General features: G+C 36.7%; 1 protein-coding gene across 5 annotated transcripts in view; it reads right to left on the bottom strand.

The window, feature by feature from the left end:
• cntn3a.1 (contactin 3a, tandem duplicate 1) overlaps positions 1-20,814 on the bottom strand; it is a 137,853-nt gene that overhangs the window by 26,216 nt on the left and 90,823 nt on the right. For 3 of the 5 annotated variants that reach the window (XR_007040260.1, XM_047378900.1, XM_047378882.1), the window contains 3 exons: positions 20,431-20,563; positions 17,768-17,918; positions 5,321-5,448 (listed from right to left, as the gene is read on the bottom strand). Coding sequence is in view for 4 of the 5 variants with exons in the window: in XM_047378900.1 (XP_047234856.1) it covers positions 5,321-5,448; positions 17,768-17,918; positions 20,431-20,563 (412 nt within the window). In the remaining variant the exon portion in view is untranslated. The remainder of the gene's footprint in view (positions 1-5,320; positions 5,449-17,767; positions 17,919-20,430; positions 20,564-20,814) is intronic. The other 2 variants (XM_047378909.1, XM_047378891.1) reach the window with 1 other exon arrangement.

Genomic DNA, 20,814 nt, shown 5'->3' on the forward strand with positions numbered 1-20,814 from the left:
GTTCAACATTATTCAGTTCCCTATTTTTCACCAGTGCTCTTTCCTTCTTCCCATACAGTTGGAGAATCATCCGTTACGTTCCTGATTATCTTTGTCACAATAAACATCCTTTACATATTCTGTTCTCCGGAGTGTTCTCTGTATGTGGGTCAGATCTATTGCAAACAAAATGACAAGATCATTATTTTATTCTACTGACAAAGTTATTTATGAGATAAAACTGTAAGATTTTTATATGAAACAAATCTTGTGTCTCATTAGAATGGATATTCTCTTCAATCAAAATACAAATTACGCTACAGTAAAAATAAAATAATTTTCTGTTACGTAATAACATCCCCACAGTCTTTAACAGCCGGATAGCAAAAAGTAATTTGTAGTTCTTCTATTTACCACTTAAATGGCAAATGTTTTTTAGACGAAGCACTTGGCTAACAAGTTAATTTTTAAAACCTTAGAGACTTTGAGGCAAAGACAATTGTTGTAAACTATTTTAGACAGGGATAGCAAAAAGACAGACACATGGTTTTTAGATGAATAAAAGTGTGGCATGCATATTTGCTCAGCTGGTCTGTGAAGACCACCAAGATTTGTTAGAGAGCATTAGTAAACAAAGGAACAGATCAGACGGGTCAGGGATAAAGTTGTGAAGATATTTAAGCAGAGTTAGGTAACAATATTCCAAGATTTCAACATCTAACAGAACTGTTGAATCCATTATTTGAAAAATGAAAACGGTTTAGCACAACCTACTAAGACATAGCCATCCACCTTAATGGATAGGCAGGGCAAAGAAAAAATAAAAGGAGGCAAGGAGCCCATGGCAATTCTAAAGGAGCTGCAGGGATCCACAGCTCAGGTAGGATGATCTGTTGAAGGGAAAACTATCTCACCATTTGACCTTTGTGGAGAAGTGGAAAACTTTTAATTTCCTGAAAGAAACCCATAGAATACCCCTCTGCAGTGTGTCAAAATCCATATAGGGGACAAAGTAAACACGTGGAAGAAGGGGCTCTTAGATGAGACCAAAATTAAACTTGTTGGACTTCATGCAAATCCTTTGAATGTGTGGTGAAAAACTAAAACCCTTAATACACCATTATGAAACATGGTGGTGACAGCATCATGCTGTGGGAATGATTTTCTTCAGCAGGGAAAGTTGTTGAACAAAGCCTGTTAGAGACTGTAAAACACTGAGTGGGTGGAGGTTCAGTTTCCGACATGAAGTTGATGTTTTAGAATAAGTTAGTCCTACATCTATTAGAGAATATGTCAGGATTTTCCTTTCACTTTTCATTTATGTAGTATTTTGTGTTAGTCTATCACATCCAATCCCAAAAAAATACATTCAACTTTGTACCTTTTACAGAACAAAATGTGAAAAAATTCAAGAGATGTGAATAATTTTCCAAAGAACTCTAACAGTAAGAGTTCTTTGAACCTACAGAAAACGCAAAAAGGGAAATGCAGTTTTGACCAATCTGCCTGACAAGCTTTAAACATCACTTCTGTGTCCCAATCAGCTGTTCAACAATAGCCAAATAAAACACCCTGAAAAGAACAGCGATCTTTGAAAAGCTTCCTAGTCCCCATTTACTTTATCAAACTCCCAGGGCTGTTTCATTCAAAAGTGTCAATGGACTGATGCCAAAATCTATTGTAGAGCATGTCACAAAGACCTGCTCATTGTTAGACTTTAAACAGAGAAGCAGATAACAAGAGATTTTTGACAGAGACCAAGATTGAAAGGGACTTTTCAAAGGCTTTTGAGAATAGTCAGAATAATGTTTTTCCTCATTTAGAGAATAGAAACAAGATGAGCTGTATACCTCATAAAAAATAACTTGAGAAAAAGCAAATGTAAGAAAAATAATAATAACCAAATACCTAATAATAGTCTTATTATTACATATAGGTGCATGAAAATCTATTTGTAGATATAACAATAAATATATAAAAAGAAGAGGAAGAAACCTTTCACATATTATATTCTGATATTCAGAATTAAAAGGCTCAGAAAACACATTATTGTGAATACACATGTGCAAATGAACTTTAAAGGATAAATATAGTTAGGTGGAAATCAGTTTCTATTATATAAGATGGTGTGCTACAAAAACAATGTTTCCAAAGAAGATAAATAAAAACAAAAAGCATCCAGGGCTTTTTGAGGCTTCTTATAGGGATGTTTGAGAGTGATATTCTTGAAAGAAACTTCGATATCTTATATTACAAATAAGATAAAACATCAATTGGTTACTGGAGACAGCAAAATAGGAGGAACATGACAGTCAGAGGGGTACGAGGTTTTTCTCAAGTAAAGAACATAAAGAAGAGGAAGCCAAAAAAAAGGAGCTTTGATGTTGTTTAAATGCTTTTTGGTTTACTTGCTTTCTCTGCCCTTTAAGAAGTCTACACAAATAAATTATTGGATACAATAAATGTTACCTTTCATGTGTGAGTGCATCTGCTGGAACAATCACATGAGTCATAGGGCTTGTAATGTAGACTGAAAAACAACAAGATTTTAGGGCTTCAAATGTTTCCTCCCAAATTGTGGTGATGACAGTAACCGACAATTCCTCTTGCAATATCAATACCACGGAGTTCAGCAGCTGATCCACTTTTTAAAATCACATCCCAAATACGCGGCAAGCCTGAAAAGCCTGGAAACACCAGGGTTTACTTTGAGAAAAACCAAAGACCCAACAGGGTTTTTATCCAATTATGAGTTATTAGTAAAGAAACTGCCTTACTAAAAGAGGTAGAAGAGATGGAAAGACAGCTTAAAATCTAAAAAGATGGCCTTTTTGGATTGAACACATCTGTATAGATTTCAATACATATTTTCTATCTTTTGTAAATTCACAGTGTGCCCTTTGTGCATTTAAACATATTTCTACTGCTAGATGGCTGTAACAGCAATAGTTTTAATTCTCCTTGTAAATTATAATCTCTGTTAATCGGTTTTAAAGTTAATTCAGTAAGATTTAAAACAGTGACAATCATTTTTTTATGCCATATTATAGCGTTCTTTCTATGTTTGACCATCTGTCGTCTCTTTGGACTGTTCTTCTACTCAACAGATTAAAATCTTGTAAGATTGACAGGGCAGACAGAAAAAAAAAACGATTTTGAAGCTGTCATCTGCAGCTAAGAGATGGAACCTAAAATAGCAAACCCTCTAAGGCCTTTGGGTTCCTGCAGAATCTTACTACAATCCCTTCCTCGGTGATAGCTCAGTCCAGTCTCTGAACCTCAACAGCCTGTGGCTCCTTCTAGAAACATAAATATCCACTTGCCCTGCTTTGTTGTACATTCAGTTTGAATGTGCATCAAATCGATGCAAGATAATATAATGTAATGTGGTTGGCAATGTATTTGTCCGAGGCTTACTCTGTGGTGGAGCTTACATTCATTCTTTTTCTTTTGTGCTAGTTTCTTTATCTATGTGTAATGTGTTCCACATCATTTTCCTTTAATCCATGTTTTACCTTTTGCTGAAGATACCGTCTTTTGCCTGACTTACAGTCTCAACAACCACAGAGGCACAGGTCTCAACAGTCTTGTGTGGACATTCTTAGAAGAATCCGATGGCTCTCTTGGTAATCTCACATTAGTATAGATACTTGAAGCTGCTGTGAATATTCCACACGCCACCTAATCCACCTCAAAACCACAGTGATCAACGGTGAGCACTGCTACTATGTCCATTTGCAATCAGTGACATTACTATGGAGCCAGTCAAAAGCACAAAAAACTGTAGTCTCTTACATGCATGTGTACGTGCTGCTGTGTATATTTTGTCCATTGAAATGCACACCACATTTTGTGCATCCTTGGTCAGTTGGCTGCCTCCCGAGAAGTTGGCCATGCAGCTTCTCCTCCATAAGAAATCATTATTTTCATACGCAAAGGTTGTCTTTATCTAGATCAAAAACTGAAAAGATTCTGCCTCACAGCACATGGATTCAAAACCAAACTTTTCTTCCTCAAGCGAGTTTGTCCACCATGGAAGCCATTCACTACACTTCATCTACACAGTAAAGAAAATAAAACTAGGCTAATTCAACTAAATTTGTGGTGAAATTTGTTATTGCCATCTTTGATGATTTCATATATAAGTCAGGTCACAACGTTTATTTGTTAACTACAAAATAAACTGCTCATGCACATTGGTCCAACACTTTTGATGTAAAAACAGAATGAGTGTAATATCTGTCAAATCACTCTGCAGGGAACCATAAAAACAAATGGCTTGCCCAGAAAATTGTGCCTTCTTTTTAAGCACCAGTTAGGTGCTGTAAAATTTTGAAATAGTGAAAGAATCTTATTATTTAAAAATTGTAGCACCAGTTCCAAGAAGTGTATTACCAAATTCAAACTGCTGATATTAAATAATAAAACTGCTATTTTACTACTATGAAAATTTCTCTCTCTCTTGTTCAGCTGTACAACTTCAAGAAGCAACACAAAAATAAAGGAAAGAGGACTCCCATCTATAAGCAAAGTCTGCTATTTGAGAACATCACAGTTGATGATCAAAGACCAGAGATGAATGCAACTAAAGGTTTATATCAGCAATTTTCAACAGCTATAAGCTATGCCTCACACCCAGGATAATAGTCCTGTGTCTAGAGGAGTCCCTCAGAATCGAGGGGTTTTCCCAGCATGCGTGCTTCTATAGTACAATGAACTACAACTCGTATACTGGATTCTCTATATCAAAACAACTTCAACATAATTTAAAAAATTTTTTAGCACCAAATGTCAGTAACATCTTGACAAGAATTCCTAAACAACATTAACTATTTTCAAGTGGTTAAATGTTGTATAATCCATGTAGGTCATATCATATCTATTGTATCTTCCTGCTTATCCTTTATTATTAACAATATCAAACCAAATAATCAGATCAGTGCTGACCACTTTGAAACACTAGGACATATTGCTAAAATGTAATTCTTTTTTCAAAATTGAATAAGGTAAAACAAATGTTTATACATTTTTGTTTGTGTGTATTGATTGAAACAGAATGAAACGTACCAAAACTTGAGTTTTGTTTACCTTTACATTTTATTTTAGCACAAATCGCTTTACTTTTAGTGTTTAGTTTGAACAAATGGATCAAAGAATGGTCAAAGATAGTGGTTCTACATTCCTCTTATCGATATAAAACATGGTGTTCATTTGTTAAGCACAATATTAACATACATTTCTTGGAACTGTAACATGGGTAACATAATCAGTAAGCAAGGACTATCCAGTTAAAAATGCATTTAAATAAAGGCAAATGTGTAAAACCTGTACAATAACTTACCTTTAACCAGAAGGCTTCCAGAGCTGCTTGCCACTCCAAACTGGTTTCTGGCTACACATGTATAGATCCCAGCATCCATTTTAGTCACATTGGATAGCCGCAGGCTTCCGTTATCCAGCACCATCATTCTGTAGGGGGATCAAAACACTATATATTACCATTAGACTCAAAAGTGTCAAAAGTGGAATAGCAAATTCAAAGCCCAAAAAGGTTGCTTGTCAGTTTGATGTAAATGGAAGTTCTGTGTGAAGTGTTACAGTTTGATCTGTCACCACCAAGTTGATAAGAAAAGTGAAAAAAAAAAAATCATTTTATAGAGCAAAAGTCACATTTTAACTTAATGTCAATGCTGACGGGGACCTACTGCGCATATCAAAAGTGCTGAAATGCTACTTTAGTACACAGAAAAATAAACCCACGTTTATATTTTTTAACTAAAACTTTCAAAACTACATCTTTCAGCACTTGCAGGTGACATGTGGCACATTTTAAAGATAAATCTGCTAAAATGTAACTGTGATGTTTTGGCAAATGTTTTAATAGCTTGTAGGAAGAAATCCAATCACAACATTCATCTTGTTGTGTTTTCATTTGTTCGGTTGTTTCAGTCAAGGATGAAGAAAAGAAAATCAAAAAACACTTAAGAAGGTTGGGATCCTCAAATACCTAAGAAAACTAAATAATTTATGAAATTAAAATGCTTCATAGAGGTGCATCTCAAGGAGGTAATAACTGACTGCTTGATTTTGAAAATACATTATTTTACTCTTGGTAAAAAACCTAAGTCTATACTGAACGAAAAGCTACAATGAGAATTGAACAGCCTCCATTCGCTTAGACAGTGGAACAAAAAGAACCAGCATTTAAATGAAAGTTAATAACTTTTCTAATTAAGTGTGTTTAAAAATTCTTGAATTTTATTTCCCTTTGAAGGTTTTGTGCTCTCAGTTATCAATGCATTTCAGCTGGTTTTAGGGAACATATTTTCCTTGATCTCTTTCTTTTGAAATTCATAATTACCAGAGGCAATCCATCACATCCCTAATCTATTAAATCCTGTAAAAGGCTGTATAACTGCAACAGTTTGGTCCTTCTTCTTCTGTATTAGAAAGGTTACTTTTGAAATGTAAAAGGTTGAATTATTAAGCGCTGAGTATTAATAGTTATAGTATTTCATTACTATGCAAAGCCAATATAAATCAATATGACACATTGAGGTAATTCTTAACTATTAACATTGATATTCTTGATTCACTACTTATTCCCTAGACTTTGCTAGTTAGTGACCTGATCTGTGACAATCAGATTGATTTATTTTGCCTCACAGAAACCTGGCTGCAGCAAGAGGATTATGTTAGTATAAATGAGTCAACTCCTACTAATTATTTAAATTTTCACATTCCTCAAAATACTGGGCGAGGAGGAGGAGTAGTAACCATCTTTCAGTCCAATTTATTGATTAGTCCCAGACCAATCAATAGCTACAACTCTTTTGAATATCTAATCCTTAGTTTTCCTCATCCAAATTGCAAAGCACTAAAACCACTTCTGTTTGTTGTTTTGTACCGTCCACCAGGTCCTTACTCTCAATTTTTAGATCAGTTTTCAGACCTTTTATCTGATTTAGTGTTAAATACAGATACGGTTATTATAGTGGGGGATTTTAACATTCATGTTGACACTGAAATGATAGCCTAAATATAGCGTTTAATGCTATCTTAGACTCAACTGGCTTTGCACAAAACATTAACAAACCTACCCACCTTTGTCTTCATTCTCTGGACCTTGTGCTGACATATAGCATTGAGTGTAAAGACATAACAATATTTCCTCATAGCCCTGTCCTGTCTGACCATTTTTTAATAACCTCTGAGTTTAATTTAACCGAGTACTCCACACCTGAAAGAAAATTTCATTATAGTAGATCATTATCAGACAATGCTGTAACAACCTTTAAAGAATCTGTTCCACTTTTAATTTCCTCATTATCACAGAAAAGCAGAGTAGAGGGCAATAATTTTGTGTCTGCCCCTTCACAAATTGATTCTCTTACTCATAGTGTTACTTCATCATTGCGTGGTGCATTAGACAATGCAGCCCCCTTGAAAAAGAAGGTAATTATTCATAGGAGGCTGTTTTAATTTAGAGTTGCGTACTTTAAAGCACAATGTTAGAAAATTGGAGAGAAAATGACGCTCTACACACCTAGAGGATTCCTAATTAATCTGGAAAAATAGCCTACTGTTGTATAAAAAGACACTTCGCCTAGCCAGAACAGCTTATTTCTCATCATTAATAGAAGAGAACAAGAATAATCATAGGTTTCTCTTTAGTACAGTTGCTAAACTTACACAGAGTTATGGCTATGTTGAGCCATCCATTCCCTTCGCTCTCAGCAGTCATGACTATATGGGATTCTTCTTAAAGAAAATTGATTCTATTAAAAATAAAATCATTGACATACTCCCGAAGATGATTACTTCATCCTTAGCAAGTGAGACAACATTGGAAATAACTGCAGAACCTGGTTTGTGTTTGGACTGTTTTGATCCTGTGGAGCTTCCTGAGTTATCAGAAATATTAGCTTCATCTAAACCTTCAACTTGTATGTTAGACCCAATCCCAACCAAATTATTTAAGGAAGTGTTCCCTCTGATTACCAGCCCCATTTTAGATATGATTAATCTATCTTTAGTAAATGGATATGTACCACAAGCTTTCAAGTTAGCTGCAATTAAACCTTTACTTAAGAAACCTTCGCTTGATCGAGATGACTTGAAAAATTACAGACCTATATCCAATCTTCCATTCTTATCTAAAATTCTTGAGAAAATAGTTGCTAATCAAATGTGTGAGCATTTACACAGCAATGACCTGTTTGAAGAATTTCAGTCAGGCTTCAGAGCTCATCATAGCACTGAAACAGCTCTGCTGAAAGTCACTAATGATATTCTTATGGCCTCAGATAATGGACTTGTGTCTGTACTTGTCCTCTTAGATCTCAGTGCTGCATTTGATACAGTCGACCATAATATTCTCTTAGAAAGGCTGGAATATGCTGTAGGGATCAGGGGAACAGCACTAGGCTGGTTTAAATCTTATTTGTCTGACAGATTGCAGTTTCTTCATGTAAATGATAAATCACCTTTGAACTCCAGGGTTAATTGTGGAGTACCACAGGGTTCAGTACTTGGGCCAATTCTCTTTACTATATATATGCTTCCAATAGGTCAAATTAAATTTTCACTGTTACGCTGATGATACTCAGCTTTACTTATCCATAAATCCTGATGAGCCCAACCAGTTAGATAGAGTACAAGCATGTCTTAAAGATATAAAAACTTGGATGACTTTAAATTATTTGCTTCTAAATTCAGACAAGACAGAAGTTGTTGTCTTTGGACCGGAGTCTTTGAAAAAGAAACTGCTTAGTCAATCACTTAACCTGGATGGTATTAAATTTACCTCTGGTAATAAAGTAAAAAACCTTGGTGTTATTTTTGACCAGGACATGTCATTTAAATCCCATATTAAACAGGTTTCTAGGATTTCCTTCTTTCACCTCCGGAACATTGCCAAAGTGAGAAATATCCTATCCAGGATTGACGCTGAAAAACTAGTTCATGCATTTGTTACTTCAAGGTTGGACTATTGTAATTCTTTATTATCAGGATATCCACAAATTGCAGTTAAAAGCCTTCAGCTGATTGAAAATGCTGCAGCAAGTGTTCTGATGAAAATTAAAAAGAGAGATTATATTTCTCCTACTTTAGCTTCCCTTCATTGGCTCCTTGTTAAATCCAGAATAGAATTTAAAATTCTCCTCCTCACATGTAAAGCCCTTAATGATCTAGCTCCATCATACAGCAGAGATCTGATTGTTCCATATATTCCTACCAAAGCACTTCGTTCTCAGACTGCAGGTTTACTGGTGGTTCCTAGAGTCTCTAGAAGTAGAATGGGAGGCAGATCCTTTAGTTATCGAGCTCCTCTCCTGTGGAACCAGCTCCCAGTTTTAGTCCGTGAGGCAGACACCCTGTCTACTTTTAAGGCTAGGCTTAAAACTTTCCTTTTTGATAAAGCTTATAGTTAGAGTGGCTTAGGTTATCACGGAGAGAGCCTTCCTCCCTCCCTGTTGGATGGAGTAAGGGGGGAGACAGGTTTAGCCTAAACCGGCTCAGTTATGGTTGAGGTGCAAACATACCCTCCATTTCTGCTACCTGTATGACTCCTTCTCTTTTCCAATGGTTATAATCAGACTGACAGAGAGAGGTATCCCAATCGTTGTGGTTTTTAGTATAACAATGGCCATCAGTGGGTTCTAGATGGACAAACTTTATCAGTTTATTATTTTACTTAGTGCCCCAGCCTGTTCTGGGGTGGCCAGGCTCTGGCACTCGGTGGTTTGGTCTGGCCTCCCCGGCGGTCCCGCGCCGTTCCGGGCCCTTTGTGGGGTGCCTTGAGACAACATTGTTGTAAATAAGCGCTACATAAATAAATAAACTCAAACTATCTCTGTAGTTATGCTGCTATAGGCTTAGGCTGCTGGAGGACATAATGACCACTTTCATCCTCTTCGCTACATTCTCACACTACTCTCCAATTTTGCATTATTTGCTGTTATTTCAGTTTTTAACTTATGTTCTCTCTCTTTTCTCTTTCTAGAAGCTACACCTGGCCTGGCTCTGTGTCTACCTGTGACACCATTCTGGAGATGGGCATTGTCCAAGCTTCTGCTGGCAACAACTTAATGCTCACCTTCTACAGATGATCCACTTGGCCCTGTCTTTCAGTGTTTAACCCTTTCTCTCTCCTAGATATAGCAATTGACTGAGCTTTTACTGTAACTAATTATATGTGCTCTCTTTCAGACTATCCTTGAAAACTGGCTCAGAGTTTATTTGTTCTTTCTTTCTAGATGAAATGACTAAAGGAGCTACATCCACTAACATTTACTTTTCCTTCCCATAGAAAGTACTCCTGGATCAGAGCTTCTGTGTTCTTTGTGTGTCTCTGCTCTGTTCTCTCAAACCCCCAGTTGGTTGTGGCAGATGGCCGCTCACACTGAGCCTGGTTCTGCTGGAGGTTTCTTCCTGTTAAAAGGGAGTTTTTCCTCTCCACTGTCGCTACATGCATGCTCAGTATGAGGGATTGCTGCAAAGTCAAGGCCAGTGACTGTCCACTGTCTCTACATGCTCATCCAGGCGGAGTGAATGCTACAAGTCTCTGACTCGATGCAATCTGCTGGGTTTCCTTAGACAGAAAAACCTTTTATCCAATTTGAATAAATAACTAACTCTGACTGCACTGTTCAATGGTTAGGATTAATTGGAATGTATGTACCTGACTTTTGTGAAGCGCCTTGAGACAAATGTGTTGTGAATTGGCGCTATATAAATAAACTGAATTGAATTGAATTGAACTGCATCTCTGGAAAACACGTTATGGGTAAAAATACAAAGAAAATCTTTACACTCTGATGTTTGTTTGGATTTTATCTAGAACAATCTAAATTAATTGAATTCTTCCAACTTCTTAACTAATATTGATTGTAATATTACACTCTGAAACAGCAAGCCAATGCTTGAATGCTTGAATTTAACAAACTGCCACTTTGTCTGACAGCCGCCATTAGCTTTGCTGTTTTTTGACAGGTTACTGGGCTGTTGCACAGTTACGGATCACAGTAACAGAGATAAGGCAGAGCAAATTTAAATACAATCTAAATAAACCAGCATGTTATCTGCAAATGAATAAAAAAATAAATTCCAGTGGAATCCTTTAATAAGCACAACCTTTTAAAGAAACTAATCAATCTATGACTTTTATTTATCAGGAGCTGATTGCTTATGTTTAATTTATTTATGTAACTGTTTTAAATGTAAATTGTTGGTGCTTGATACCAACAATTAGTGGTTTTAGCTTTCGGAAATGGTTTATAATGCCATGGTCCTGTTTGTAATACAAAACACTTGCTCTCCTTTTCTTGTTATATTTTCTCTGAGTAGACTGAAACATACGTATGTTTTAAATATGGTACAACTATTGATATTTTAATTGAATTTTCCCAGTAATATTATAATTATGCATGTCTGAGCTGTCTTCATTCATTTGGCAAACTAAACAGACTTGATTGACAAAAGAAGGAACCTAACCAGGATGCCCAATATTTTATTATATCTTTCATGAGGCAACACTTAAGATATGACATTTAGATACAATGTAAAGGAGTCAGAGTCCAGCTCATATAACAGTGTAAATTTGCTGTCCCCACAAAATAAGACAACGAACAGCCATTCATGTCTAAACCACTGGCAACAAACAGGTTGACACCCCCAAGTCCAAGTCAAAATGTCCAAATTATCCCCAATTAGCCATTTTCCATCTCTGATGTCATCTGACTTCTTAGTGTTACAAGGTCTCAGGTGTGAATGGGGAGCAGGTGTGTTAAATTTGGTGTTATCACCCTCACACTCACTCATACTGGTCACTGGAAGTTCAACATTGCACCTCATGGCAAAAAACTCTCTGAGGATCAGAAAAAAGAATTGTTGTTCTACATAAAGGTGGCCTAGGCTGTAAGAAGAATGCCAACACCCTGAAACTGAGATGCAGCACGATGGCCAAGACCAGGTTCTACTCAGAACAGACTTTGCCATGGTTGACCAAAGAGGTTGAGAGCAAATGAAAAATAGATGTATGAGTGTTGCCAGCATTGCTGCAGAGGTTGAAGGGATGGGGGTTCAACCTGTCAATGCTCAGATCATACACTGCATGCTGCATCAAATTGCTCTTCATAGCTGTTGTCTCAGATGAAACCCTCTTCTAAAACCGATGCACCAGAAAGCCAGCAAACAGACATGGATTACTGGAACCATTTTCTATGGTCTGATGAGAACAAGATAAATTATTTAGTTCAGATTGTGTAAGGAGTGTATGGCAGCAACCGAGTGAGGAGCAGTGAGAAAAGTGTCTATTGTCTGCATTCAAGCATGGTGGTGGGAATGTCACGGTTTTATTTTATGTTAAAAAAATATGGGCCTAAAATCAGTTAATTCATTCATTTCAGTCTGTAGTCCAACTTTTTATTACTTTACTTTATATTTGCCAGTAAATGTCCTTTTTTCATCATGTAAAGAACTTTGAATTGTCTCATTACTGTAATTTGCTACACAAATAAACTTGCCTTGCCCAGCAATACTAAGGATGTTCTTCCTCTCAATTCTAACGTGTTATTAATGTTTGGTATTGTCCCCTTCTGTTGCAGCTATTATTTCCACATTTTGTTTAAAATTCAGAGATTTTAGAGTTTTTATTACAACCTGGTAAATAAAAACTATTCATTTAAAAAAGTGCTATCTCACAAGCCTACAGACAAGTTCTGCAATAGAGTGTTTGAGACTTTATAAAGAATCACATTTTATATTTCATGACAAGAGCAGCTAGGAATAACAAACAAAGAAATTACTCGTAATATTTCCAGTGGTGTGAAACATCTTAAAACCAGGGAAATCTGAAATAAATGTTTGCACAAGAGTTAAAGACAACTACAACAATGACCTGACAACAGATGGAAAAGGCTTAATAAAAGGCTTGAAAGCATTTCTGATAATTGCAGAATATTTAAGGCAGGACTGTGAAGTTGCTAAACATCAAAGCACAGCTGTTATATTAAAGCTGGGAGTCTGCCTTGCAGATTCACTGACACATTTGCCAGTCAAAGGTGCCTCTTTTAATTCAGACATACAAATCACCCACACAGGCAATAATAAAAAAAACACTGTTAAAACTGACTCCCCCTGTGTATTGACCTAATAAATAATTTGGCAAGGCATCATCAAAGTTATTACAAATATGTAAAATCCAATAGAGTTCAAGAGAACAAATCAGTGTTTCCTGATGTGAAACAGCTGTTCTGCTGAGATTCTAATTTTACAGTCTTAATTTGATTTTTACCACATTTTGTCTGTGACGCAGTGCAAAAAAAACCAAAACAAATTACACTTAAACATCCACTGGGTAGGACATACATTTGTTGTGAACAGCTGTGTATCTTTAATGACACCAAACTCTGGTGAAATATATCTCTACCAAATATTTTACCCTGGCCAGAAAAGTAATTGTAATGCAATGTTTATACTTCTACACATACAAGTTATTTTCTGAACATAGCTCTGTCTAGTGCTAAAATAATTTCACAAGCTGGTTATTGTAGGCTGCACAGGAGGGCAGTTGATTTAACTGCTGCCTTGCAGCAAGACGGTCCTGGGTTCGAATGAAATAGGCATTAATTTAGTACCCTAACACTGTCAAACCACAGGAACAGTATAATGAAATGTTTTTGAAAAACCTTGATTTATCTTGATACCGTTAACCAACCCTTGCCTTGTTCAGTCTTTAAAATTACATACCATAAACAGTCATATTCAATAAATTAGAATATTACTGAAAAGTTAATTTATTTCAGTAACTCAATTCACTAAGTAAAACACATTATATAAACTATTTACGCACAGAATGGTGTTTTAACGCCTGTATTTCTGTTAATTGTGATGATTTCTTGCTTACAGTTAATCAACACAAGATATTTGAGATTAGAACATTACATTAGATCAATAAAAAAAATCTTTTTTAATACAGAAATGTGGGCTTATTGAAAAGTATGTATAATACCTGCTTAAAGGTTATTTTAGAAAGGTACTTCTAATCTGACAAACGAGTCTTATCAGAACGCATATTCTAATGTACTGAATATGACAGATAGATCATTTTCTTTCCCCTTTCAAAATATAATCCTAACTAAAAACTCTCATCTCTTTGTTTTAACTGTGCCTGTTAACAGGGTTGTATAACTGATTAAGAAGAGCTGGAACTCATCCTTTTGTTAAAGATCCCTTAAAAGGGAGTACGGGCTTTTTAAAATAATCAGAAATGACCTGTATTGCTTTAAGGGATGAAGAACTAAAGTACATTAGTCTTTTCAACATCGCCTACTCCCCGGCGGAGCCGGACGTATATTCTCCTAAGTGAACTGAGGGCTTTCTTTGTAATGGGCTATAACAAAGAGTTATGGATATGAGATGTCATTGGGATAAGGCTTGGCACTGAACTGCACAGACGCTAATGTCAGGCTTCCTCCTTACCAGAGCTATGAAGAAACGGAGAGAAAAGCAGATGTAAAAAGAAATATCTGTCAGAAATGCACTCACTAATTTCTTTTTCTCAAAGGCTGCTCTGAACTAATTAAGGTATTGGTGAAATGTGAGGCGTACATAAAAGCCAGAGTGGTGTGATATAGTAAACATGTACTTTACCTCAAACCTTTCCTGGCCTGGCATTAAAAGTGAGCTATAGCCTGTAATCTAAAAGTCTCTCTGCGGGATTGCAAAAACCAAGAGGCTGTAAATGTAAACATTATTTTAACCACTTCAGAAGGATTTGTAATTAAGTCAGTATTTTACAAACAGCTCACAATTTCCTAAAGTGCTGCTAAAATGCTTCACTTGAACTGCTGATTCTGTTTCTAGCAACACAACTGGAAAATTTTTTCCTCACAGTAGGAGGATTATAAATTGATTCATAATACGACAAAAGAACAGGTGACACTGTTTAGCACAACAGTCTTAAACACAGTGGTTTCATCTCGGGGTAATATTCCAGAGAGCAATTCCTTATATCCGTTTCCCAATTGCTGGCAGTGGTCAACAATGAAATTTAATTAGGGTAAGCCCTTTACCGCTAACCTCATCACTTCCTGCATACCGTAAGTGCCCAGCATTCCTATTATAGGACTATTTGGTTATACGTGCATTGGATATGAGCTGACTTAAGTATAGCCCCAGCATGATTTTATTAACTAATCGGATACTGCATTGTTCTTAGATGATTTGTTTTCTTCTATCTCGGATGCTTGAAGACATTATCCGTGGAAGATTAGAAAGAATTATGGGTACTTTAGCTGAGCCAGTAGGATGGATCAGGATTGCGCCAACACCGTAACGGTGCGGGAAACTGCCTCGTTTCAATGTGGAGAAAGGAAATGCTAACAAGCCAGGAACAGGGGAACAGGCAGGTGGGAGAAGTTGCAATAATGTAAAAACCTAACATCCTGCATGCGGCGAACCCACTTCAGGGCAAGGGTGGGATATTAAATCTCATATGGGAAATCATGCTTTTATGGGCATGATTGATACCACATGCTGCAGCTTAGATGCATTTCCCTTCCAACACTTTAGAGGCTGATAAATCTGCAAGCTGGGTTTAGCAGACATTTGGAACATATAATCTGCTAATATCCTGCACATATAACATCTTTTGTCTTCTTTGGAATTAACAGAAAGCTTCCCAAACATCTTGTTTGCCAGGTGGAGGTGAGAGATGACTAAACCTGTGGCACCCCCGCTGTTCTGGAAGATAGATATACCAGAGGTTAGACGTGGCAAAGCTGCCGAGCCTGTTGAACAATTAATCCTGTATCAAATGAGAAATATGCATTCCAGCCAGTTCCCTGCATGTGCCAGCTGGTGTGCTTTGCTTCTCGCTGGTTTATTTCTGCTAAAAATGAGGATGTTGTCAAATACACTGTGAGTCATTTGCACAGACAAAAGAAACCAGAGCAACAATTAATGTGCAGCTGCACTTCAGGATGGTTCTGTTTCTACAAGTTTAATCAGGCTGAAGTTTTTAATCTTGTTAGAACTGTGAATAAACCTTCATATTTGGGATAATTTCAGTGGAAAAATACAAAGCACTACTGCTTGTTTGTCTAACTTCTCATGTGTTTGAACAGGTCTTTCTATTTTAGTGCCGACAATTGCAAGTCATATAAAATGTTGTTCTGTTTAAATTGCCGTTTTACCATTTCTGAAAATCAAACCCTATTTATTGAAATGTATAGATAAAATGCTTCCTGGTTTTGATCTTCACCATGACAACATTTCGGGTGGTTCGTGTTGATGTTTTATAAGGAAACTGCCATTAAAACCACATTCACTGACCACACTTTAAAAAAAACTGTTTTACTATGCAGCATAACACATCTGTACCTGAGCTTAAAAGGTCAGTTGGGAGTTTTGTGAAGTGAGGTTCTGTGAAGTAGTTAATTAGTAATGACTCAATTTTAGCAAAACAAATACTAATTTAATGTTGGGTGCGCCATGAGTGAGACACTTGGCAATTAAATATTTGCTCATTTTATGTATAGATGTACATAAAATCCACAATCCGTACATATAAGGATTTCGAACAGTGTAAACATCTTCTGAACAGATTTCTCTTGTGATCTCATGTTTGTTTCATTAGCAAAACGTTGTCCAAAAATTGAAATATTCAAGTTTTGCAAATCTACAAATTATAAGAAGTGAATTTATTATTTTTATGTCATTTAGAAGTTTAGTTATTTGGGTTATTCCAAAGGGTCTCATATCTGAGACACGAATTTAGGCTTAAAAACAGATTTAATAAAAAAAAGTCAAAAACGTATGCTGAAGGAATACTAATCAATGCAAATTGTTCCACTCTTAGAACCATATCATTAGCTTATATCACTTTGGGCATATTTCTAACATAATTGACCAAAATGTATTGATACTGATATTTAATGATCTCTGTATACAATATTCCTGATATAACATTTTCAAGTGATCACATCCCTATTTTGATCACATATTAACTTTAGTTTCAACAACTGAAAGTCATACAAAGTCATTGTTTTGAGACGTCTTTTATGAATGCAAATGAAACCTTGTTTACTGCAACGTGAGCATAGACACTTTAAATTCTGATTAGCTACTGATTGTTGGCAGATCTTTGTTACTTAGAACACAATTATGCTTTCAGACAAAGACTTTTTTTTTTTTACCTGCCTGATTAACATTTCCCTTCTTTTTTCCATCTTCTCAGCTCACAGACGCACTGCATTGATTTTTCCTTAACCTGATTTCTAATGAAACAAGGCGTCCAGCACATTCCCCCGGTGTGCCCACTGCTATCACAAAAGAACGTGAGCACAGCAGCATCCCATTGATCAGTCCTTTTGGGCATTTGATCCCCTTCTTCCACCTCTTCATGGTGGTCTGTATCACCGGTTGCCTCCTGCTCTAATGACCTTCTGGGCCTCACATGCTGCTAATGAGCTGATGGATCGGCACATTGATCTGAATGCTGCAGTCTAGAAACGCCCAATTACCTTAAACAAACAGGGCAGAGACCAGCCAGAGGAGGAAAGTACAACAGAGCTCAGGAAAGGAATGTAGATAACGGGCAATGTGGTGAAGAGCGGACCCTGTTATGCATTGCAAATTATATTGTGTCACACTGTGATTCTGTTCTTCGCAGTTTGTCAGCATGAATATCAAGTAGGGTGAAATAAAAAAAGGCACTGAAATCCTGCTCTGCAAGTAAAACAGACAAACTCAACCAACAGCTCCACAGAAAGTAACCTGGCACCTGTGGCTCTCGCGCAGGGCTTCCTTCCCCTTCCTCCATGAAATCACGCCGCGAGGAGACATCCTGGGCTTGCATTCGATCAGAATATCGCCGCCCTGTCGGGCCAACGTTTGGGCCTTCAACAGGTTTTGAGAGAAGTCAGGAGCGATGGCTGTAGAGAGGGAATTCAAGGAGAGGGAGGTTAAATTCGTCGATTGAGGTAAAAGAGAAAAACAAGAAATGGAAACAACGATTGAGGAGGAAAGCTGAAAAGTTTCCTAAGACATGAAGGTCACTCCATCCATTAGGTGGGTCAGCACTCACATCCTGCTCTTTCTGAATACATATGCTCTTGTTTGCACACATTTAGGGACATACTCATAAATGAACCATAGTACATCATTTTGAAAGGTTCCATTTCTTTGTATTTTACTGGCCTGAATCTTCTTTAGAAGAACATTATGCATTAAAAATTGAGCTGTAGGGCTGTGAAGCTAAAATGAGAGAAGGCAAAACAAGGGTGAGGCTTTGTTGCTGCTCTTCTTTAGGTCCCTAATTACTAATGCACCATCGTCTGAAGCTGTTTTAGATGTGCACCGACTCAGCAAAAAGCTCTTCAAACAGAACACACAGCACTGTATCAGAACATGGTGCACATGCTGCATCAAATTTCATTTTGTGACACTACACATGAAATGCCATCATTGTTTCTAACAACGTCACAGTTTGACTTTTTTTTTTCTTGTGACACATGAAGAAAATCTTTTTTTAATTTTTATTTAAAGCCTGAAGGAACACTTAAATCAAGCACATATATAATTGTGACATTGGTGACAGAACTATGTTTTTTAATGACTTATGTTAAAAGATTTAGTTGATTGACTAGAGATGAAAAATGTTAATGTGTTAACTTCTTTAATGGAAAAAATATAATTTAAAGCAAGATCGTTGACTTCTGAATCAGAATATGTTTTCACCTTAACATAAAGCTGCAGTATGAGGAAGGGAAGTGGCTCTCACAAACTTCCATACTTTTTATCACTAATGCCTTGGTGCCTACCTGTCACTGCTAAGTGCTAAGACTGCATCAACACCGATATAAAGATGTTTTTTTTCAGCATTTAGAAAAGAATATCCTTCTTTGATGAAATATCTCAAATGCTGTTTGCCTGGAGAATATCTGCACAACAATAAAGACCAATCTGTTTCTCACTCTTCTTTTTGAAGGTGATATAACATCTTTTTTGTTGCATGTGCCTGTTTTTGAGGCCATTTCTTCTATTCAGTACAGACCTGAAGTTTACCAACCTTTTTTACATTAATATGACCATATATTTTATAGGATCACATTTAACAACCTTATGTTTTCATTAAGCATTCTCTTATCATTTATTAGCAAATGTATGTTCCTTTCACAGGCGGGGTTCTGATCGACCGTATAACTACTAATTGAGATCACACAGTCCCTGTGTTGATCAACTTTAGCTGTATTGGAGACTTCTTACTATGGAAAAATTAGGAATTTGATTGATTGAAAGCAGTTGAATTTTGTATGGGAGGTATGGGAGGAATTCAGAGAATATGGAGAAGGACTTTAGATTGGCCTCAAAGACGTTCTGGCAAAGGGAAAAGAGAGGCTGTCTCAGGCTGTGTGCGATTCAGGGGAGAACTGCAGACCCAGACTGAGGATATTATTGCGCAACGGAGGGAACACTTTGAGGATCACCATAACTTCAGTGGAGGAGGTAGAGTCTGAGAACTTTAAGGTCGAGTTTGCTGTTGTACCCACCATTGCCAGCAATAGCAACTCTAACTATTCTATAAACATCTTCCACAAGGTTTGGGAGTGTGTTCATAGTTAGACGAGAAAACCAGAATCACAGCCTCTGCTCTAATTCTTCCCAAAGGTGTTCAAGATGGTTGAGGTCAGAACTCTGTGCAGACCAGTCAAGTTTTTCCACACCAAACTTTATCCACCTGCAGCAGTGGAAGTGATTGTTACACCGGAATTCAATGATTTGGTGGTGTGACCTAATTGTTTTGGCAATATGGTGCATCTCTGTATCTCAATTTCAATTCAATTCAATTCAAAAATACTTTATTAATCCCAAAGGGAAATTTCGTTGCTGACTCTAACTGTAGCTACATGCAGCCTTAGCTAGACAGTTTCGGTGTGCCATTTTCAGTCAGCAAATACAAAGTGAAACCTTTCAATTCTAAAGCTCGCAGTATTTTAGGGGGAACTTAGTTTTTTACAAACCTTTTCATTTTTGCTTTATCTTTCTTTAATAGAGGACATGGTACAATCTGTATTTTTTGTGAACTTTTATATAAGCATAGATGCCGGTAAAGATGGGATCACTTATGTGTACATGTTAAAACTCTAAAGTTGATGCAGGGTGTCTTTTTTTTATTTAGACTGTATGTAAACTTTACGTATAAAACCCCCCAGAAGATTAGAAGTGCCTTGTGTGCTTAAACAGAATTGCAAAGAAAAATGTACTTGTAAATGTACTCAGAATATAGCCGTGATTTATAGGGAAACAAGCCACAGGTTAAAATGGTATAGTAAAATTATCTTGATGACCCAGATGGAAAATGGTTGACATGTGTAACAAATGGCAAATTATATGTGGGTGTACAGAGACACAATATCTCTCGTGTGCTGTAAGGCCTGGTCTTACCAATGACTCTGAGCTCAGCATTGGTAAAGATGCGGCCATGCTTGTTCTCCGCCACACACTGGTACATTCCAATGTCCGCCAGATTCAAGTTGCTGATTGTCAGCACTCCATTATTCACCTGAACTCTGTCCTGCTGAAGACAGAGAGACATAAAAACACACATGGAGAGGCATTAAAACAGCTTTATCTATTCCAAATAAAGCAGTTGCAATTCTCAGAAAGGTTCTAGGAAAAATAAAACTGTGATGTTGACCTTTTACATCATCTCCTATTACAGTTTGAGTTAATCTAGTGAAATATCAATAAAAAATGCTTTTGCTTTTTTCAGTACTCCTTTCATATTATGTGTAATCTTTTGATCCTTGGTGATATAAAATAGAAAAT

Source organism: Girardinichthys multiradiatus, chromosome 1 (genome assembly GCF_021462225.1).
Source record: "Girardinichthys multiradiatus isolate DD_20200921_A chromosome 1, DD_fGirMul_XY1, whole genome shotgun sequence".
Taxonomy (NCBI): Eukaryota; Metazoa; Chordata; class Actinopteri; order Cyprinodontiformes; family Goodeidae; genus Girardinichthys; species Girardinichthys multiradiatus.